The sequence below is a fragment of the Nyctereutes procyonoides genome, unplaced genomic scaffold (assembly GCF_905146905.1).
Source record: "Nyctereutes procyonoides isolate TBG_1078 unplaced genomic scaffold, NYPRO_anot_genome, whole genome shotgun sequence".
Lineage (NCBI taxonomy): Eukaryota > Metazoa > Chordata > Mammalia > Carnivora > Canidae > Nyctereutes > Nyctereutes procyonoides.
The window spans coordinates 12,250,804-12,274,907 of record NW_026575130.1 but is presented as its reverse complement, the minus strand read 5'-3'; the positions used below and the strand labels follow the sequence as shown (position 1 = coordinate 12,274,907).

Below are 24,104 nucleotides of genomic sequence, written 5' to 3'. Positions count from 1 at the left end.
AGTCAAGTCTTGTTTTTGTCACTGTAAATGCTAGGACAAATAAGGAAACACAATGCTGAAGGCAGAATGGTTTTGGCAGACAGCTCAGAGCAGCGATTTGCTTCTGCATAGTAGCCTGAAACATCCTACATTAAATTTTGCCTCAGAATGTAATGCAATAATGCTTATAACGCAGTTAGTATTAGTATCTGGTATAGAGGAAGCATTCCAGAAGTGTTAGCAATCCAATGTAATTCCGAGTCATATGACTAATTTTTTTTTTTCAATTAATGAATATGAACCCTCCACCTCAGGCCAAAAGGATTTTAACTACAATTTCAAAATGCATAAAAATGTTTTTAAAAGGGTTACTCAGGTATCAAAAACCATATGCTAAAAACTATAGTATCCATAAAAATGCCCAATATCAACATTAAGTGAAAAAAGTGCAAGCTGCTGATGTACATATAGCATGATCTTCTCCAGGTAAAAAATATATAAAAATTTTGTCTTAGGGATATATCAGCCTTTACAACTCTTTGCATTTTCAAAATAAAGTGATGAAAAACTTCACAATTGTCTTAGGGGAAATACTCATGTGTTATGTCCAGGATAACTAGGTTTGTATTGCCTGATGATGTTTTTGGAGTCTTTTGCTGTCCAATGGAAGCTCTCTCCCACTGAGAGTGGCTAAGGAGGTTGGAAAGTGACATTTCAGTGGCTGTTGAAGGGATTTTATGTTCACACGCTGTGAACACATGTATTCCCAGAGTGGTGTTTTTCTTTCTTATTTTTTAATCTTTTAAGAGTTCACATGTCTGTAAAATGTCACTTAATGCCCCTGGGATTCATGCAAGTTGAAGCTTCTACCCTTGGTATAAAAATAGAGGTTATTACCTACCATGAAAAAATGTGAATGGGTCATCTCTCTGAGGGATTCCCTTCCAGAGGGAAAGTAGCAGCACATTATCGCTAATCTGTAAGAGCCAAGACTGAAACCTCCTCCAGTAGGATAGAGATGATGTGGGGCAAGAATTCTTTGAAATGTGAATGAACAGGAGCACCTAGGTAGCTCAGCAGTTGAGCCTCTGTCTTCAACTCAGGTAGGGATCCTGAGGTCCCCGGATCAAGTCCTGCATCAGGCTCTCCACAGGGAGCCTGCTTCTCCCTCTGCCTATGTCTTTGCCACTCTCTCTGTGTCTCTCATGAATAAATAAATACAGAAATAAATAATTTTAACAAAAATAAATGCAAATGAACATAACTTTGGGTTGACAGGCTAAGGTCCTGTTACTGTAAGTGTGGTCTTCTAGCCAGCAGTCTGAGCATCACTGTGGGGCTTAGACTCAGGCCCTATCCCAGACCAACTAGATCAGAATCTGCATTTTTATCAAGGTCTCCAGGGAACTTGTGAGCGCATTAGAGTTTGAGGATAGCGAAGCTTGAATCAGTAGTTTGTTGGGTCACTGTCTTTAACACTTTTTTAATGAAAAAAAAATACTTGGTACATTTATTTTTCTATAAATTCTCTATAGTTTACATGACTACAATATGGCTATTCTAACTTATTTGGATAGATATACCTCTGATGCTGCCACTTTTCTTACAGAAAATTCATTTATATGTACTTTTAAATTTTATTTACTTACTTGAGAGAAACACAGAGCACGAGCAGGGAACAATGGCAGATGGAGAAGCAGACACTTTGCTGAGCAGGGAGCCAGATGCAGGGCTCCATCCCAGGACCCCAGAATCATGACCTGAGTGGAAGGCAGATGCTCAACTGACTGAGCCACTCAGGCGCTCCCTCATTTGTATTTTTTTAAATGACTCACTTTTAGGAAACTTAACATCCCTTAATTAAGAAATTACTCTAGTTGGTGGACTTTAAAAGAGCCCAAGAATAGTGCAAGCCACAAAGTCACAGGTTTACTGAGAGGTAGAACTGGCCTGAGTGATACTAAACACAGAGGCAAATAGAAGAGGAATCGCTAAGAGTAACTCCCAGGTTTCTGGCTTAGGCATGCAAATGGACGCTGAAACCCATTTGTGAATGGAGGTATATGATTTGGAAAGAAACATCATGAGTTCAATTTTGGGACATGCCAACCTCTGTGGATTTTCCAACTGGAGATACCTAACAGTCAGTGAGACACACAGGTCAGGCTTGGGAAAGAAGTTTGAGTTGACAAGATAGTGGCCACTGATAAAAGGCCCAGAACAGGCCACTTGAGCATCAGGATTAAGGTCTGGTTCCTTCTCTCCATCTGTCCTCTATCCTAGCCATTTAATAACAAGAGCACCTCTGATGTTCTCCACAATGTCCATACAATACTGAACATGTCAGCAAGATGTGATGTGCCCACCATGAAACCATATCTTTACTCCCTAGCAGTGGAGGGCCTGCTAAGTCCAGTCTAACAAGGCCATTTGGGCAGTTTCAGGAAGTCTGAACTGCAGTGGATTGGATCCAGGCAGGGAAAATACAGTTTCCTGATATTATCCCAAACCAAGTTGAAGATTGGACCTCTTCCTCAGGTTCTCCAGCCTAAACCAGAGGTAACCATAATCACTTCACTGACATATGTGAAGTGTGTGTTTCCTCTCATACCTCGTGCGTCCTGGTTTTCTATGAGATGTCTTCTAACAATTGCATTGGCACACTTGCTTCTAAAATAAATATTGACCTTAGACTAAAGTAGAACTTAACCCTGAAGGGTAAATTCTGGAAAGCTGCAAGTGAGAAAAGAAGGAAATGTGTTAGGTAATGTCTCCCACTATGAAATCACTAAAAAATCTTTCATAGAAAAGTTAACTTTTCGCCATCCTTTATATTTCTTGGTTGTTCAAACCTGACAGTCCAACAAGTGAAGGTATTTCTTTCATTGGCACAATAATACATTCAAATTATCTCAAAGAGAAATGATTCAGTGTGTTTGGGTTTTTGAATTTTTTGAAGTTACCTACTATGCAGTATCAATTATAGAGCACATGTTTATTGGGATAATTTTTCTTTTATAGACAGCACCCACCTAGAAAACCCAACTGCTGCAGGTGTGAGAGAAAAACTGCATTCAAACCTATTTCATAGTGTCTCTTTAATGAAAGAGGATATTTAAATTCTAAAAATAGACAACCAATTCAAGCATGAATGAAACAGCACATCTTGGATAGTAGTTTGTGTTTCAGCTGAGCTTGGCTTTTGGGGGGACTGACTGCTTCTTTCTGCTTGGGGAATACTTTCTCACAGACCAAGAAGAGGGGCTCAGAAAGGATAAATACTACTTCAATGGAGCTTTCAATTGAACCCTATGTCTTGCTTCTGGTACTCTATAATTTCATCAAAATCAATGAAGGAAAGAGAGTCATGTCAGAAAAAAAAGTTAGTCAATAGCCATATGCCTTTTATATAAACTCAAGGAAAATGTCCAAATAATTTAGTCATTTTGCTAGCTAGCTTTAAAAAAAAAAGATTTTATTTATTTATTCATGCGAGACACACAGAGAGGCAGAGACACAGACAGAGGGAGACGCAGGCTTCCTGCAGGGAGCCCGTTGCAGGACTCGATCCCAGGACCCTGGGATCATGACTAGAGCCAAAGGCAGATGCTCAACCACTGGACCACCCAAATGCCCCTGCTAGCTAGATTTTCAAACAGCCATCTACTCACAGTAAACATCTATGGAAAGCTCCAAAGGGACTGCAGAGACGGAAGGCAGGACGGGAGTGTTCACCAGCTGGGCAGAACTTGATCACAGTAACATCAGCTGCTGAGGTAGGTCCTTTTCATAGTGGCCACTTCAGTCACGAAAGAAATTATTCAGAGACATGAGATGATAATGTTTCTGTGAGCTTCCTTCTCTGATGATAAGTGCAAGAAAATACAATTTCAAAAGATTCAGTGGATGAGCTTTAATGGCCCTTGTCTATCAGCTGTATTATTTCACAGTCTCCCATTTCTTGAGCTGCATGCCAGGCCCTATTCCTCACGTACATTATCTCACTTGATGCTCAGCAAGTCAAGTTTCAGTTATAGAGAAACCTATCCTTTTCTATTTGCTCCCACATCTTTACTGTTAACATTCCATGAAGGGGTTGACCTTCATATGACAAGATCCTTATCTACCAGGTCACAGTTGACTTCAGACCTGACATTAGGTAAACTGTGCCAATGAAATTCGTTCTGGTAAGAATTTGTAGTTGTATATAGATCACCAAGTTGGTCTCTGTTAAACGTTATAACCAATAAATGTTCTACTGGAGAGGCCATGTTGGATCCATTTTCAAGTCTTTGGAGAGAATGAAGAATGATACAAAGACCATTTGGCCTTAATTGACTCAGAAGTCACATCAGTGCCAGACTGTATTTCAGTTCCCAGATTCATTTGTTTATGAGGCCCACTACACTTCCTGTCCTTAGGGGTTCATAAGACACCCATATCCTTACAATTATTTCTCCTTTCTTCTTAAACTATCTTGAGTAGATTTCATTCAATACTACACAGTGATCTCAAAGAGAGTATTCATACCCCCACTCTACTGATGAGGAAAGAGACTCAGAGAGTTTAAGCACATTGCCCACGATCATGCAGATAGTAACAAGTAGAATTTAAGCTCAAATCTATATGACTCCTAAATCTGAGCTTTTCACCACTAGATTAATTTAGACCTCAAAATTTCAGCATACATCGAGGACTGCTACAGCCATCTGTGTCTACTCAACTAGAGCCTTTGTGATTTTCAGAAGTCACTGCTGTGTCTTCTTGAAGTTTAATATGCAAAATGAATGTTCATTGGAAACAGACAGACATAGAATGTCCATATTTTTATCTTCATCATTACGTGGAGGGAAGTGAAACTTCCTGCTTTCTAGCTGAGTTGGCCTTCTTTCAAGGACTCCAATTCTAATTGCTTTTGCAGAACATGTATAACTCCAGTAAGTTAGACCCATCTCCTTCTATAAACAAATTTCATTTTCTTCTGATCAATTTTCTATGCACAATTTATCATCACTAGACCATCTTTATTGTTTATCTTCATGGACTGTTTCCCAGAAGAAATTGACATGTTTTTTTTTTTTCTCTTTGTAACTAGCTGCAAACCCAGTACTCCTGTAACTTCTGAGCAGCCCAGCTTTAGAATTTAGCTATTAGCCCTCCTTTATGGAGAAAGAAAGCTCACTTAAGTGATCCTATTACCAACTTCTGAGCTCTCTTGGCTCTTATCCTAGGATGTGAGGCCTCACCAATCCATCACCCAATATAACTGCTTGGCTCAAAGAATCTGGATTTGGGCCACTCTGATTCAGTGATTATGTGCATGGTTTAGGTTAAGATGTTTTTATTGTAGTTCAAGCAAAAAACCATCACTTGCTGTAAATCCATCAACTTTGGTTACTTTAAATTTGTTACACTCATAATACTATAACATCAACAAGAATTTTTTAAAAATTATCTAGATGCCCACCACTCTAACAATCACCTTCCTCAGTCTGGCTACTTTCTTTTGTGTCCTGCTTGTATAAATGTATACATTTCCCCCACTTTTAACCATAACAGATGCTGCTTTGTATTTATGTTCCCGTCACCAAATTTGTCAGGAAGCACTTTTCTGTAGTGCTAATTTTTAAAATCGTCATTTGAGTGGCCACATCCACCAATGTTAGATGTTAAACTCATCATGTTTCCAGTGACTTCTTTAAACAATTCTATATATGGTAACTACCTGGCCTTTAGGTAGCAAGCTCATCGTCATCCCCCCTTACTCTCAGGATTGACAGGCATTTGCCATACACAAGCGAAGGCCAAACTGGCAACAGGAGAGTTAATCCCAGGATAATAATCAGTTAATCATTTGCCTGGTAGGGGGTAAATATGGGTCTATCACTTTCTTGGAAGTAATCTTGGCAGAAGATTTTGAGAGTTTCCTTTGTAATTAATTTAGGGCCCAAAAACAACAGAAAAAGAATCTGGGGATAATGGCAATGGTGCCTTTTATCCTAAGGGCGATGCCGTTCAGGAGGGGATATGCAGTCCTAATTGAAATTCACGTTTTCTATGAGCACTTGAAGTTACCTGCCTCAATCTTCTGTCCAAATAGGTCTCGATACGTTACAGAGAAATTGAGGATGCAGTTTTCTACCTTCTGATCATGGCTGAAGCTCAGAAGGACTTGAGGTGCCTCTAGTACTATTAGTGGACATCTTTGAGTTTTTCTCATCCAGAGCCTCAGTCAGTGCTTCTAGAAGGCCTGTGTGACTCTTTTGGCTAGTAGAAGACACAATGATTTCGGCCTGCAGAAATGTAAATCTGGGCAAGAAAAAACCCCACTATTTATCCTAAAACACACACACAAACACTTTTCAGAACAAATCAGTTCATTTCCTTATCAAATACAAATACACGGAACCACACAATAACAACAACAAAAGGGAGCACAGGGAGTAAGGAGTATCCTATGTTTCTTAATGTGTGTTTTGCCGACCCTCAGTTTTACTTTCCATAAGGCGTTTCACCCTTATTTACATCAAGTCTGGTGTTTAAAAAGCTAGACAATTTGCTACTTTGTTACTTGGTTGCCATCAACTACAATGTACTCAATTCACTTGTTCTGAGTCTTTTTCCACCCTCAGAGAAGCCTTATCTCCCATCAGCTCCATTCTTCTGGGCCACACTTCAGTCTGACTAGGGTCCCTCCTTTGCCCGAAGGTCTGCATGCCAGCCTTCCTGGAGCTGCCTGAAATACCCCCTTCTCCTATCTTTTGTAGTGGCCACGATGATGTTCCTTCCAGCTGTTTCTAAGCTGGTTCCTAAACTCAACACTGACTCAGCCGGGATCAGTAAACTCACCATTAAAAGATCAGACTATTTGAGCCATAACCAATGTAGATTTAATGCAGTCAATCCCTTGCCCAACAATTCTAAATTAAACACAGACACTGAACATGTGTGTTCTTAAGAACTAAAGGAGGAAACACCATTTGCCAAGTTCCAAAAAGTTTTAAAAAGAGATTTCATTACAGGTAATCTGTTGAGGATGGTAGGTATCTTTAAAATTACCAGTGGTAATGCCAAAAAAAGAGAAGCTAATCTTAATTAAAAGCTTTTTTTTTTAATTAAAAGCTTTAATTAAAATTAAAAACTAAGTTCAGTGGGCTTTCCTTCGATCTCATTCTCACTGGCCACTCCAGTATTTGAGTGGGCTAGCCACCTGTCCCTCCAGTCTCACCTCAGTTCCCATGCCCCCACCCCCGCCCCAGCTTGATTTTGCATTCATTCTCATTCTCACTGCACCTTCTCTGTTCCCTTCCAGGTACTTCCTATTCCTTCAGGGAGTCCATTCACTCCAAACACCTGCAATTATCACCTACACATGGCTTCTTGGTATTAGTTGGGAATTTGCAAGTAATAACAACCAAACTTGAACCAGCATAAAAATTTAAAAGATACTTAATTAAAAGTATCCTAGACAAGAAAGAAGTTGAACCTTAGCAAAGCCTCAGATCAGGGACTCAAAACATGAAGCCTTTCTTACCTATTTTTCTTTCTTTTTCAGTATGTCAGTTTCATTTTCCTTTGTGCAGAATTTATATCTGTTTTGACACAAAGAACGAGTAGACTGGGCTGTAATGTCTTGGTCACAACTCCAAATCTCTAAAAAAAGATATTGATTGGCTCAGCTTGGGGATGGGTCTTGAATAAATCCATTTTAACTGGGAGTACTATCATGGGAAAGGGGTCAGGTGCTCATCTTGGATGGATCAACTATGACTGAGCTGTCATAAGAACATGGTATCTCCAACTGTCACCTACTGACTTAACCTTTTACCTGAACACATAAAGATACTGTCACATGCTAACACTTCAAATTTCACAAGCCTGACACTAACCTTATACTTTCTCACCTAAATAATGTGTCACCCTACCCCACCTGGTGTGGTACTGGTACTGTTACTCTTCATCAGTGAATAGCACCAGCATTCTTCCCACATCCCTGACCAAAGCCTTGAATCACCCTATCTCATCTCTTTCTCTCTCTCTCCTCTCTGATGCAAACATCAGCTTATATAGAGTAATATTTAGTGGACATTCACTGTGTGCCACTAAATGGTCTATACATTATTGCCCTTAATTCTCAAAACAAACCCACAAAGTAGATACTGTTGGTAAAGTCATTTTCCAGTTAAAGGAGACGGAGGCCCGAAAAAATTAAGCAACCTGCCCAAGCTCACACAGCTACTAAGTAATGGTGCTAACAAGCAAATTTATTTTGACTGCAGAACCAAAGCTCTTAACAATCATGCCATATCTTATTACTTCTGAAATACGCTTGTTATTTAATTTTCTGATATATCCTACAAATTCCTCTCCAATCACCTTGTATATCCATCCAAATAGCCTTGGCATTGCCATTCCCCTATAGCCACTAAGAATTGTGAAACTCTCCTAAGAACCTGGAGTTAGGTATGACACCCAGACCTTCAGTGGTCACAGTGTTATACTCCTTGACACATGTGGGTTAAAATCTCTAATAGTAGTTTAAAGTTTGGGGTTTTTTTGTTTGTTTGTTTGTTTGTTTGTTTTAAAGCAGTTAAATGTATTAGCTTGTTCTATCTTCCCTTTGAACGATTCATCCCCCTGTATCTTCTATGTTTTTCATGCCCCACCAGGCACCTTACAAAAATCCCAAAGCATAAAATGCTTTAGTTGGACATTATTGATTGATGACCTATGGGACAGATTTCATCTTTTCCTTGACTGGATGTCCCTCACTTTAAGACTCCTATTAGTATTTCTAGGAAAATATTTCCCCATAATAGCCTTAATAGCCTTAATTTTCTTTCTTTTTTTTTTTGTCTTAATTTTCTAGAATAATACTTTTTTTTTTTTTTTTTTGAAATTCAACTCAGGTAAACCTAACAAATTCTCTGCCACAGTCCATTTTCCTTGGGAATATGGCAGTACTGACCTCCTGTCACACACAACCTTCTGCTGGCCTATGTTGAATTTGTACTGATTATGGTTAGTGGTTGTGGGAAGCCGACTTTCATGGTGCCCAATGATCCTTACCTCCTAGTATCTACTCCCATGCTTAGTCCTCTCTCTTAAGTGTAGGCTGAACCCAGTGACTTGCTTCTAGACAATAGGATATGGCATGGTGATGTGATGTCACTTCCACGATTAGGTTCCAAAACATTGTGATGGCCATCTTGCTAGGGCACTGTTTCCTTCCTGGCTTGCCCATGGAAGAGGCAAGCTGCCCTGTTGGAGAGGCTTCCATGGCAGGGTACCCAAGGTGGCCTCCAGCCAATAGCTAGCAAGAAACTGAATCTTCCTAACAAACATGTGAGCACAGAAGAAAATCCTTCCACGGTCCAGCTTTACAATGACCCTGAGCTAGAGGACCCAGTTAAGCCCTGACTGTGTTCCTGACCCACAGAAACTGTGAGATGCGCGTTGTTATAGTCTGCCAAATGCTGTGATAGTTTATTGTGCAGAAACAAAATTAATAAAGTAACAAAATTCAAAAAAATCAGTTTTTAAATAACCATTTACTTTTTATGGGTGGTAGACAATAGAGCTATTTATGTTCATTATTAGAGTGTTTCTAGTTGATGTTCTCAGTATACTCGGCTAGAAACAAAGAGGCCGATGCAAATCTGAGCCTATGTTTCCCTTGTCATGCTCCTCCACTGTTTGGAAATGGAAGCAAGCACACTCCCAACATAATCATGGGCTCCTCAGTCTAAAGGTAATCTGATGATTGTTCTTTCATGGGAGTCTTTCAATATGACTTCTTGTCATGGTCACTCAGCTAACATTCTTTCTACACCAATTTTTTTTAAGATTATATTTATTATTTGTGAGAGAGAGGGAGAAATGAGAGGGGGAGGGGCAGAGAGAGAAGGAGAAGCAGACTCCCCGCTGATCAGAGAGCCCGATGTGGGGCTCTATCCCAGGACCCTGAGATCAGGGCCTGAGCCAAAGGCAGACGCTTAACTGAGTCACCCAGGCACTTCTTTCTACGACAATTTTTTGATGTAATATTCTTTTGCCTCAATTCTACGCAATTGTGATTGAAATTTCAATATGTAAAAATAGAGCATATTAGTTCAGAGGTCTTGAGTAAATGAGAATAGCAGGGAAAATTCTCTTTAAGATCTGAGATCACTCCAACATCAACCCCAGACTTAGTGCAAATCAGGCTGCCAAATAATCAAATTCTTAGTTGCAGTGAAGAAATTAAAATTATCAACCTCTTATGATGTTGTCACAACATTGTTGTTAATGACCATGTGATAGTAAAGTGCAAAAAAGATACCCTCTCCCTACCTGAGCTTAACATTAGTTCCTTATATGTGAAGTTACTGTACTTGGATTCTCACAAATTACAGGAAGATAATTGCTTTTGTGAATTATTTTCTTGGGAGCAGAATTTTTACACTGATTCTGTCATCAAAGGTTTATGTCCTATTAAAGCAATAGCCAAATTTCCGTTTGTAGAGAATATAAACAAGGATTTGTTGTTTTGTCCTTTCTTTCCTCCAAGAGGCACCACCTTACACGATACATATGGGTGACCAAGAATGTCAAATATATGTTATAATAATGTTTGCCAGTGGAGGAAAGGAGGGTAAGAAGCCAAATGTCATTTGGATGTAAAAATTATCTCCTTTCTCCAGGAAACTAGTACTAATTGAAATTGAAATTTTATTCTAAGCTGGACACTCCTGTGTGCATGTCAGTAAGTGTTTGTCACAGTCCTCTCAAGTATCCAACCCCGAGGCCAGCCCTTAACATTCTTCACATAATATGTTTCTTGTAATAAATTGCAAAGAGCTTTCATGGGATGGACAATTGGTTAAAGGATCAATCTGTGCCACAGAGTATTCATTCAGCTAACATCAATTCCGGCTCTCACGCCACCTGTTTTTTTTTTTTTTTTTTTGGAATTCTGTTTTAAATCTTTCATTCAAAGCACATTGGAAAAAAGCACCAAGGAGTGGCAAACCTAATTTGTTGCACTTTTTGTTTTACACCATGAGAAAATATCCACCCAGACAGATGTTAGTATAAAGACAGTAGTTTTAATAGCATGGCTGGTTTATGTTTCTGCCATTTGCTCAAAGTACTGACACATCGTGAAAAACTTAAGATTGGCCCACAGTTTCATGGCCCAATGTAAATGTTAATGGGAAAAGGGCCACTGTTTTGCCTTCATCTCTTTCCTGTTCCAGGTATGAGATACTGGGCGCCACAGACCAGAAACATGACACCAAAGATGAGCAAAAAGTTTATTATCAGACTCACACACAAAAACTCAACATAATTTTGCCTGGAAAAGTGGCTGTAAGTCACTCAAAAGTATTATTTTTCAATTTTCAATAAAAATTTGGACTGTGGTAAAATTCACATTAGGATTTGAGAGCCTACCAGGAAGTCCATATAAATAATATTGTTTTGTATTAAAACCACAAACATTGGGATCCCTGGGTGGCGCAGCGGTTTGGCGCCTGCCTTTGGCCCAGGGCGCGATCCTGGAGACCCGGGATTGAATCCCACATCGGGCTTCCGGTGCATGGAGCCTGCTTCTCCCTCTGCCTATGTCTCTGCCTCTCTCTCTCTCTGTGACTATCATAAATTAAAAAAAAAAAAAACAAAAACAAAAAACAAAACAAAACAAAAACCCACAAACATTTTAAGTAACTGCTAGTTGGGAAAAAATTTATAGCCAAGAATGGCAAAATTTTACATATCTTCATTTCCACAGTCATGACAAACACATACACAAAAAAAGATTTATTTATTTATTTTAGAAAGAGCATGAGGTGGGGAGGGGCAGAGGGAGGGAGACAGTGAGAATCCTCAAGCAGACTCTCGTCTGAACCGGGAGCTTGACTTGAGACTCAGCCTCAGGACCCTGAGATCCTGACCTGATCCAAAATTAAGAGTTGGACACTCAACCCACTAAGCCACCCAGGCATCCCAACAACACAATTATTTTTAAACAGACACCTCACAAAAGGGCAAATGATTACGTTTCTAGGTGTTTAAAGGTGGCAAAATCCACAGGAAAGCATGACAAAAAACAAAAGCAAAACCAAAACGCCAGGCTTGGATTGAGAAAATATAAGTTCTGGTCAGTCTCCCCTACCTGCTTGCTATATGGCTTTAGGCAACCAAACTCTCTAGACTCTACTTGCCTCATCTTATACGCAAGATTCTTTCCAGTTCAAAAAGCAACCTATAGCCTATAGCTATAGTAATTTCGGCAGATTGCTGAATTACATAAAATCTATTTGTAAGCGGTCAAGTATATTCTAGAGATGACACTACTACCACTGATTCTAGTACGTGTTTTGAGGGACAGGAGGATAGAGGCTGGGGTGGGTACTGGTAAAAATCAAATTATGGCTTGAGAACCTTCCAAGAACTTCTAACGTCTTCATGAATAAATGAGCAATTTTAAATTCCTCTAAAAATCTAAACAAAAGCAGAAATCAGAGGAGCAACATTTGATATTGTAGAAAGAAATGGAAAAACTAAGTTTTCTGTGAGAAAATTATTCCCTGAAATACAGTTTAGATAAGTGGAATTTTAAGGTCACCAGATGCCCTTTAAAACTAGTTTTCATGAGAGTTCCTCAGCTAAACTATTTATAATAGATCCACATGGATTGCATTTTTCTAATTTCTCACTATATAATATTCTCATCTGTTCTATCACTCTCTCAAGATTATTCAGGTCTTCTAGCACTATACTTTCTCATGGTATTTCTAATCTGAAAACAAAAAATGTATTACTTCTACTTTCAAGTTTGGGAGGTCAAGTTTCAAACATGGAAGTTACTATCAATAATTATACTAGAACCCATGTAGGAAGACATTCTGGAAGAAGAAATTTAGCCTTTGGGCCCTATTTTTATTTTTAAGTGTTTCATGTTTATTTTTGTCCCATACTCCACAAAAAAGAGCAGCAGTAAACATGTGATGATCAGCCTTAGAATTTTCACAATTAAGGTATTGTTTCTATGTAAGTTAAACTTTTCTTCCTGAGTATTAGAGTAATCTTACTTTATGTAATTCCCCAAATGCCTTACATACTAATAAGAGATAAGATCCTTTTCAAAGAATCTTTCTTTCTGGATATCATGTATTCACTTGGAGGGAGGAAAAAAAAAAAGGTAACACTAATTACTGTTTCAGAAAGCACAAAATATTCTAGGCTGATATATAGAATACATAAAAAAATGAAGGATCAGGTTTTTTTTTTTTCTTTTCTTTTCTTTCCTTTTTTTTTTTTTTTTTTTTTTTTACACTGGGCAGATGTTTACTATATTCATTTGGGACTCCACAGCAAAAAAATAAAAATAAAAAAAAATAATAAAATAATTTGAAAAGCATTTCAAACTCTCAATAAAGAGTACACTTTTAGGAACCAAGAATTCCACAACTTGGCGAAAAGAAATTTAATACTTACCTTTATACCTGAGATTTATGAGGAGGTCTCAGAGTCCGGTGATCAGGCCCATATATAGTAAAAATAAAATAAGATACATTAAAAGTACTGTTATATTAGATGTGTTAAATCTCCTCTTTTGGAGATCCCTAAAAGGAATAGGTTGTTATATTTCAAAGATATTACATAGGCTTTTGGAAAACAGCATGGATAGCTGCTGTTTTCCTCAAATGCTTTTTTTGATTTCAGTAATGGAACACTGAATGCAGATGCAAAAGGCCTATGATTTCCGGGCATCCACTTGACCTCTAAATTTACTTAGTGTAATAAATATAATGGAAAGAATATCTGTCTTCCTCACAGGATGTTGTATCAATATAATACAACAAACATGAATTGTTAATGTGTAAAACAAAAACTCCAAAACTGTCATTATACAATCTCTGCTTGCAATGAGTTTATAATCCAGCAGTAGAGACACTAGGAACAACTTAATGGAAGCCAGAATGACCCAGATCCTGGGCAAGAGGGATAAATCAATAGTGCCATTCTCCCTCACAGAGGAGAAAATCATTCATTTCAACATGAGGGTTGGGGAAGGTGTCACAGAAACGGCCGCATTTGAGGTAGGCTGCGAGGATGAGCTCAAGAAGCATCGTGATGCCGTGGAAGGACGTCATCCCACCGTCTAGGAGTCTGCGGCCTCAGCTGCCTTCCCCTCCGCACGCCCTGGCACCAGCAGCTGGCAGGAATCTCCCGCACAGAAGGGGCTTCGACCATGTGCCTTTCCCGCCTTGCTGTTGGTTTAGGCAGGAAAGAACAGCAAAGTCCACTTGCTGATTAAACTGCGGACTCGGTGAGAACCCTTGCTCCTCAGCATAGTGATCCCTGATCTTGCCGACTGCAGGTCCTCCCAGTGGAAGCCTCTGCCATCCACCTTTAGCTGCTTTGACTGGAGAAGTCTCATTGCTTGCTACTCTTTCATGATTTCTTTTAAGATTGTACCGGTCCTGGGTGCCTGGGTGGCTCAGTCGGTTAAGCGTCTGCCTTCGGCCCAGGTCATGAATGTGGGGAGTCCCGGAATTGAGCCCTGCATCTAGGCTTCCTGCTTGGCCGGGTGTCTGCTTCTCCCTCTGCCTCTCCTCTGTTCATGCTCTGTCTCTTTCCCTCAAATAAATTAATAAAATCTTCAAAAAATTTAATAAAACTGTACTTGGCCTTACTAGATTTTATCCATTTTTAATTTAGGGTGTTAGTCTTAAAACATTTATCTTACTTTTCATTTTTAAGTTTTGACAGACATCAGGAAGCAGTAACATAATACAGTCCTTATAGTTAGTTCTGCTTGAAACAAGGAAAATTAGTATATTTTGCCCCTGTTTCCTCAGTTATCTCAGCATAAATATTTTCAGGCCCCAGGTTTAGATGTTTTTATTTGAATGTGGGCTTACCTCTTTAAATTTGGATGCAGTATTCAGGATCCAGTTTTTGTACCTAAGACTATCATGTACATGGATAAAAACATTCAGATCCAGTAGACAAATAGGTGAAGAAAATAAACAGAACATTTATAAGACACTATTACTAGTAAATACATAAGAAAAAACTCAAACCTATTGTGAACAACAATATCCTGTCATCAAAGGGTAGGAAAAAAGAAACTAGAAATCTCATCTATTGCTGGTGCTAATATGGAACAACCCTTATGAAGATCTCTTTGGCCCTAAAATGTTCTTATTCTATAACTCCATCTTATGGAACTTTTCCTAAGAAAATGATCTCAAGCAAGGAAAATCTGCCAGTTAACCAGATTAGTATGGAAACCTCCTCACTGATCTTCCTGTTTCTATCCTTGCCCTACACTGCCCCCAACCCCTCACGTCCAGCACAATCTGTCTTCAACACTGCAAACAGAGTGACCTGCTCCTCTGCCTAGGACCCTGCGTGGCTCCTGATTTTATCCGGGTGTAAGGCCAAGTCCTTACGCTGGCCTTCAAGGCCTTGTCAGCTCTGCCTGTTTCCTTGGAGACCTCACCTCTGCTGCACTGGCTGTTCCTCCAGCAAGCTGGCCATGCTCCTGAAGGGTCTTTGTTTTTGCTGTTCCTTCTGCCTCGGTGCTTTTCTCCCAGAGACCCATGTGGGCCCCTGCTTCTCCTCAACCCTTCGCCCAGCTGTCATCTTCCCACTGAGGCCTGTCTTGACCTACTTGATTTAAAATTTCAATTCACACTCCTCCCCCTGAACACAGGCTGGATTGCCCATTCCCCTTACCCTGTTCTTGCTCTTCTACATACTCTATAAATTGTCTACGGTGTTCATGCTCTGTCATCCTCACAGAGATGCAAGGTCCAAAGGGCAGAGGTTTTTGTGTTTTGCACTGACACAGTCTAATAACTTGGAATAATACGGGGCACATACATAGGTAGTCAATAAATAACTGCTGAATTTTAAAGTAGAAAAAAAAAAAGGAAACATTTCTAGAAACAGAGCGTTGACTAATTACAATCATTGTAATCAGAGGCATTTAGGACTGATGTAATTAAACCCCCCTAATCTTTCAGCACGATTCAGCCCTTTGCAACCAGGTACTTAGAAAGGGGAAAGAGTCCTTGATGTATTAGGTATTCTTCATAGAGAAGAGGTGCACTGACAGCTTTTCTCTCAGGGCATACCAGGATACCTCGAGAGTCCTGGCATTCAGGGTATTACTGATAGACGCATTGTTGGTCCTGACGGAAAGAGTTCAATAAAGATTTTTTGACTGGAGGAAAGAACAGCTTATACCTTCCATCCTGGCTGCACTGGGCTCCTGGCTCCTTTTAAGTTGGGGAACAATCTGGGAAGTGGAGTTTGTTCTCAACAGGTCATCGGAACAGGGTAAATGTCGGGTCAACTGCAGAAGCCCTGACCTGCGGCGAGGGCTCACATATTTTACAAAGCTCTTGTGTTTCGTCGCCACCATGGTCGTCTTCACTCCTGTCAGTGCACAGCCCCCGCTTCACTGTTTTGACTTCTGTCAGGCTGTCGCATCAGAAGCAGAGGCTTACCTGCCATTGTGCCTTAGGAAGACAGATGCCTCAGTGCTAGTGGGCGCTCAGTTCTTACGGGCTCAGTTACTTTATCCAACCAGTTTGATAACTCAGAATTCAAGTTATTCTCACGGATATAAATTTTTTTCTGATTTGAAACCAAAAACATTTAATATTAAACACTAAACTTAGTATTAACTTTATTCCCTTTTGGGTTTTTTGTTTGTTTGTTTGCTTGTTTGTTTTTTCTATCAGGAGGCAATGAGAACATTCTGTGCCTGAGCCCACTACAAAGACAGACCTCTAGTTTTCTTTCTTCTCTTAGGGGAATAGTCTCAAACAGAACATCAATGTGGAGAAATTCCCAGTATGATCTATTCCTTGATTATTTAAATCAGTGGGTTTAAAACTTTAATGGGGATGAGGGGAAAACATGTTTGGGGGCCCTGCCTCCAAAATTCTGATTTAACAGATTTTTAGGGAAAGCTCAAAGACTTTTAAGAAGCTTTCTAAGTGATTCTGAAGCTGGGGTTTCAAAGACCCCACAGATGAACCTTGATATACATGGGGACAAAATGTACAAGGAGGATGAAAGACACTACCCAGAATTTATAGATGTGATCCACTCTATAATAAAATAGTAATAATAAGTAATAAAGATAAATGAGCAGTCACAAGACATATCTTTATCTATGACAATGCGATGATGTCTCTTCTCGGAATAAATCATCAAATGCTGCTATTAATGAGTACACAAACTACTAAAAATACATGTAGTCCCTGATGGAAAAATGGATTTTATGAAATTCAATGCACTCCTTCTGCACAAAAATAGAAATTAAATGCACCATGTATGAAATGATTCTGTATGTGAAAAATAAAACCTCATAAAAGTTTCAGACATTTATAACAGCAAGTTTGAGAAAAGTGAATCATTGATAGTCTACCCCTTTGATTTTTCACATCCACAGGTATTGGCTGTGGGTGTTACTTAAATCCATCCACGGGTCACTTTTGGTTTCCTGATTTGTTGCAGGCAATTTTAACATTGATTTCTTTTTTTTTTTCCTAGGAGTTTTCCTTTATAACTATATAGTATAAAATCTATTCAATTTAATTGTTCCCTGGGAAAGGGCTGGCAGAGATCAGGCTAGTCTGGAAGACACTATAAAATGATCATGAAATAGCCATTCAATTAAATATAACTATTATAATGATAGCCATGTAGCAATGTAGAAAGATGCCTATAAGAGAAAAATTAAAATTCAAGATTATATATTAAGATTAAACTATGTAAAACCATATACTATGCCATATACTATGACAATTTTGATTAACTGTACTATAGTGAGGAAGGCTCACTAGGTAGCAGCTAAGAACTACTGACATCTAGAAGAAGAGTCGTCAAACGTATTGAGTTGCCTTACCAGACATGGCCTCTCTCTTCCAATTCTCAGAAGATTAAAACACTACATGTCACAAGCCCATTTATTTGTTCTTTGATAATTCAGCTTATTGTTCACAGCTACTGCAATAATAGTTGTTCCTGATTTTGTTTCATTATTTTCACAACATAAAAAAATCAATAGATCAATAAATAAAATAAAAAACAAGATTCTCTCCTCACATTCTTAGATGTCCTCCAAAGAAGTTTACACATTCTTTTTTTTTTTTAAGATTTTATTTATTTATTCATGACAGACACAGAGAGAGAGAGAGAGAGAGAGAGAGAGAGGCAGAGACACAGGCAGAGGGAGAAGCAGGCTCCATGCAGGGAGCCCGACGTGGGACTCGATCCCAGGTCTCCAGGATCACAGCCCGGGCTGAAGGCGGCGCCAAACCGCTGGGCCACCGGCGCTGCCCAGTTTACACATTCTCAAAGACATCTCAAGTGAACATTACCATGTCACTTGGGCTAATCACTTAAACTCTGTGCCTGTTTCCCCATCTGTAAAACAGGCCTACTCTGAGCTTTTCCTACATCATAAGGCGGCTTTATGTGGGGAAAAAGCACATGTAGCTGGGTAGAAAAACACAGGATTTAGAGCCATACTGTCAAGAGTTCTAATTCTGGCTCTGAAACTTATTGTGTGACCTTAGGCAAATTACAGAACTTCTCAGAACATCAATACGAAGTGGGCAATCTCAACCTTCTAGGGGATATGCATGCATGACATCGAAAACAGCACCTACTACACAATAGATGCTGAAGAAATGGTAGCTATTGTAACAGTACTTTTTAACTTCAAAACATATTACGCAAAAAAAAAAAAACCCAAACATATTATGCAAATAGAACATGCTAATAATGGTATTACAAAGAGAAAAGGGGAGAAAAATACCTGAACAGGATTGGCAAGAGAAATACAGTAAGGGGAGTGTGAACACACACAGTTTGCTTGGAGAGGGGTGAGTAGCATGGCATGGCTGGAGGGTGGGGCCCCTGAGGAAATTAGAGGGTCTGATTTTTATTCTCCAAAACATGGAAAGCCATGGAAGGCATTCTGAGAAAAATGTAACAAGGCAAGACCTTTGCTTTAGGAATAACTGGAAATGTGGAGGACGTTATGAAAGGAAGAATAGCCAGAGACAGAACAACTTATTTAGGAGACAAGAAGGCATGAAATAGAGCTGCAGCAATGGGAATGAGGCAGAGGGCTGGGTCAGAGAGGCATGGAGAAGAGCTAGGAGGCTGCTGTAAGGATCCAAGTGAAATAAAGGGGGGAAACCAGCACATGGTGGGTGTAAAGCAGTGGAGAGAGCCAAGAAACATTTAGATGATCTTCACAAATGAAGACAGCTGAAGGAGGTTCAATATGATTTCAAGGGTTTGAGTTGGGGCCTAGGAGAATGTCCATCCCACTGCTGAAGAATGAGGGAGGATAAGAGAGTTCAGTTCTGGACCAGAGGGGTTGCAGATATTTATTTATTTTTTTTTTTAATTTTTTTTTTTATTATTTATTTATGATAGTCACACACACACACAGAGAGAGAGAGAGAGAGGCAGAGACACAGGCAGAGGGAGAAGCAGGCTCCATGCACCGGGAGCCCGACGTGGGATTCAATCCCGGGTCTCCAGGATCGCGCCCTGGGCCAAAGGCAGGCGCCAAACCGCTGCGCCACCCAGGGATCCCGATATTTAAAGAGATGTCCAAGAGACAGACCCCAGGTGAGAGACCTGGGCTTCTTATGGAGACTGGGGCATCATCGCCAGAGAGGAGAATTTAGACAAAGGGGAACAAATGAGAATCAGAGAGTTTAGGCCCTCTAAAATAATAAATTCTAGGAAAGAACCTTAATAAATGTAAACACATTTACACAAGACTAATAAGAGGACAGAGTCTGGCTAAAGAAAGTTTTCATCAGCAACTTGAAAAAAAGACAAAATGGTATGAAAATGAGAATAAAACCTACAAAAAACTAACTTACTAAATTTGTAATTTCTACATTAACCTATAGAAATAAAAGCTAATAATATTGATGGGTTCCTTCAGCCATAGAAATTAGAACTGGTCAAACTCAATGCTTCTAAATTTCTGTTATGATATTAAACAAAATCTTTTCATATCAATAAATATGCAAATAATTTTAAAATATCGGTCTTTATTTACATATTGTGTATCTCAAAAAAGGCTGGAAAAACAATGAAGTTTCAACAGGAAATCAGTAAATCCTCATAGATCTGCCTATTGCTAGCACTTGGAGGAAAGGGAGTCGTGGAGTCCTTGGAGATGGGAGTCTTGATAGCCAAACTTCAAATGTTCCATCACTTGCCAAGGAAGTGCCACACTTGATCTGTGTTTGAATGGGAAAGAGGATGTCAGGGAAGGGGTAGAGAGCAAGGGAAGGAGGAAAGACAAATCTGATTTAGACCTTGAGGAAGTACTTAGGCAGATAAAAACAATCATAAGCTTGGTCCGACACTTTTCCCTATTTCAAGTAACTCCCCTTTAAACTTTTGTCCTAAGTTCTCTTACTTGGCTAAAGCCTTATATAAAACTGTGCTAAACATTCCAGAGCCTTCCCATTTTATTCCCTACATCTTTCTGGATCATTTTAGAATAATATAGAAGTTAGTCTAGGAAAACCTTGCACTGTAAAATTTGCCTGTCAAATATCCAAAATGGGATAGTATTGCAAAGAAACAATTTGTTAGTTTCCCATATAAGGAATATAGTTTGCTTTCCCATGAAATGTCTACAGATCTGCTTTTTTCTAAACATTGTAGAACTTGACACAGTAAATAGTTCTCATTTTTCCCCCAATTTTGAGAGTCGAATGCTCTTCTTATATTTTATATTAAATTTACAAAGGGCCAAAGAGTTTGCAAAGTTTGAAAGATCAATGAAATGCACCTATGCTTATATTTTGAAAATTTTAATACACATTTTTACTTGTTTCTCAAAATGGCTTCAAATAATGGTAACAAGAAATATAGTATTTTCAATCCTACTATAAATTTTGATTTTAAGATATTTACTTAAAATGAGTGATTCAGCTGTTCCTGGGTGGCTCAGGCAGTTAAGCACCTGCCATTGACTCAGGTGATCCCAGAGCTCTGGGATGGAACCTCATGTCAGGCTCTCTGCTCAGTGAGGAGCCTACTTTCTCCCTCTCCCTGTGCTCTGCCAATTTGTGTGCTCTCTCTCTGTCAAACAAATAAGATCTTAAAAAAAAAAAAAGTGAGCGATTCATGAAAACAATGAGCTAATAAAGAAAATCTCCCAAATTCAGATATCTTGAGTCTCTTTAAATTTATCAGAAGTACCTGAAACCTCTCAGTATGTCACCAAAAAGTTACTAACATAATCAAACTATTTTCTAGCCTAAAAGTAATATATATGTGCTCCTTCTCTTTTTCTGAAATTAGGAAATAACTAGTTTCATCTGAAAATTTTAACATGTATTTTAAGAAGCATTTTGCTTGATTTATACCACCTTTAAATTAATCTATTGTACTTTTTCTGATTTCCACCACTATAAACAAATTTGCACATCTAGTTCCTCAGGAACCAAAATATATCATACCTTCTGTATTACTTTCTTGATTCGGTGAAGATGACACCTGAAAGATAGAAGCAGAGAAAAGTCTTTGTTATGAATATTTAGATGTGGAAATCATATCCACAGTGTTTTTTTTTTCATGAAATTATAAAACAAACTTTATACACAATGGTTCTCCAAGCTGAAAAAAGTTAAGTACTCTTCTTTGCCTTAAATTATCATTGCTGCTTCTTTCGGATAAACAAACCACAGACTTTACAGTCAAATAAAAAAAAAATGCTTGAAAATACTTTTCTCATTAACCCACAGGAACTACTGAGAATGCAAAGAGGAGACAGAATGGTTTTCTTTCTCTGGCTGAGGAAGAGAGGACAAAAATCCAACATACACACATTGATAGATATGCATGTACATACACATTATATAATGTATTTAGCTGTCTTCTAGAGCATGTACATTAATTTTCCTGTTTATTTTCATCACTGAGCCAAGATTTTTTAGAACAGATGTAGTATAATCTGTGGTAAACAAGTTCAAAAGAAAGGCTTTTCTGAGATATCAGATATTTTTTTTCCTAATTAAGAACAATACATTTTTTAGCTTTTTTTTTTAAGCATTTTATTGAGATCCCTCATCCATGGAAAGGAATGTACAAAGCCCAAGAATAAACCTCTATGTAATCATCACCCAAGTCGAGAAATGGAACAGGCCACGTCCTTCTCCAATCATAACTTTTTCTTCCCTTGGGATAATGAAGTGGAGCTCATTATACTTTATGGAGTATACTCCATCCTATCTTGGAGTATCTCCATTCCTTCTAATGACTTGGAAGCCTTCCTCTAGCATTCTAGACACGTCAGAGACTGCCCGAATACAGAAGAGTAAGGAAAAGAGGCACATGGCCCTCAACGGGCCCTACTTCTATTCCATCTGTATTGAGAGCCTCAGTTGCACAAGGGCAAAAATTCAGCCCAACATCTGTATACTTCCTGCCCCCAAAGATCCACCCAATGGTCCCTGGAGAATTTAACAGCAAGCACCCTCTCCCCAAACAGGCGTATAGGTACCTGGGCAAAAGATTCCAGGATTTTGAGTAGCTAGAGGATGGTATGGAATGGGGGGCTTGGTTTCTGGTGAATGCACAACTTTGATCCCTTGCTCTTGCCCTGTGGGGAGGGATGTAACTGGATGATGAAGGCCAAAGCATAGTAGGGCTCTCCTTGCTTCGGTCTAAGGCAGTATGAAACAAGTCAGCAGGAAGAAAAACTTAAATTTCAGCAACATTAAGATAGTCCCTGTGATAGTTCATGTCACCTTGGAGAGTGTTTTTAGCTGAGATTAACATTTAAATTGGTAAACTCTCAGTAAAGCAGACTGCTCTCCACAGTGTGGGTGGGCCTCAACTAATCAGTTGAAGGTATGATTAGAACAAAGACCAGCCTCCCTAAGCAAGAGTAAATTTTCCCAGCAAAATACTTTTGGACTTCATCTACATCACTGGTTCCCCTCTGTCTGTAGCTTGCTGACCCACTCAGCAGATTCTGGACTTGCTAAACCTCCACAATCACTTTTTTCATTTATCGATACATCTTATTATTTCTTTGGAGAACCCTAATACATTCCTCTAAATCATAACTAGCTTAAAGTTATTTTTCCTTCTACTGTTTAAGAAAAAGGCTAATCAAATATAGTTTATGTTCTGTCATAAAAATTATGTAACAATGTAAATAAAACATCTGTATAAATTATAAGTAGAACATCCTGGAGATTTCCAAGTACTTCATAAAAACAATAAAAATTCTATTTAGCTTCCTAGCACAGAGAAAATACTTAATGATGGTTGGTTCTCAGGATGATAGAACTTACATAAATCTGGGTGTAAAAATAACACCACAATATAAAGATTACACTCATTGCAAGTAGGCCTTGGGATTTGATGGTTCTGTTTTACTACACAGACAAGACAGTAACTTGTTTATTCTCTGAAACTGGTATGCTCTTTCAATTGTGCAGGACATCTATCACAAAGTTTGTCGGAAAGTTAGCTGTTTAGATTTCCTGTTTAAAATAAGCAGCTGCTTCTTGCTGGAGCTGTCAAACATTTCGGAGGAAGGAAATGTATGGTATATAGGCATACATCATAGATGCTGCGAGTTTGGTTCTGCCACTGTAATAATGCAAATATTGCAATAAAGTGAGTCAAATGAATTTTTTATTTCCTAGTAAAGGTTATGTATATACCAGAGTCTACAAATGTGCAATAGCATTATGTCTAAAATAATATTGTATATACCTTAATTTAAAAATATTACTAAAAAACACTGTCACCTGAGCTTTCAGTGAGTTACAATCTTTTTGCCAGTGGAGGGTCTTGCCTTGATGTCAATCAATGACTGCTGATTGATCAGGATGGTGGTTCCGTGGGTTTGGGTGGCTTAGCAATTTCTTAAAATAAGACAACAATGAAATTTGCCATACCAATTGATTCCTCCTTTCATGAATAACTTCTCTGCAGCATGTGATGCTGTTTAATAGCATTTTACCTGCAGTAGAACTTGTTTCAAAACTGGAATCAGTACTCTCAAATCCTGCCACTACTTTAGCAACTGAATTTATGTAATATTCTAAATCCTT

At 38.8% G+C, this 24,104-nt stretch overlaps 1 protein-coding gene across 3 annotated transcripts in view; it reads right to left on the bottom strand.

The window, feature by feature from the left end:
• Positions 1-20,049: 20,049 nt before the first annotated feature.
• The window catches only part of PPA2 (inorganic pyrophosphatase 2), an 81,861-nt gene continuing 77,806 nt past the window's right edge, over positions 20,050-24,104 (bottom strand). For all 3 annotated transcript variants that reach the window (XM_055342334.1, XM_055342335.1, XM_055342336.1), the window contains 2 exons: positions 21,495-21,531; positions 20,050-20,261 (listed from right to left, as the gene is read on the bottom strand). In XM_055342334.1, coding sequence (XP_055198309.1) covers positions 20,233-20,261; positions 21,495-21,531 — 66 coding nt within the window. In that variant the 3' untranslated portion in view covers positions 20,050-20,232. The remainder of the gene's footprint in view (positions 20,262-21,494; positions 21,532-24,104) is intronic.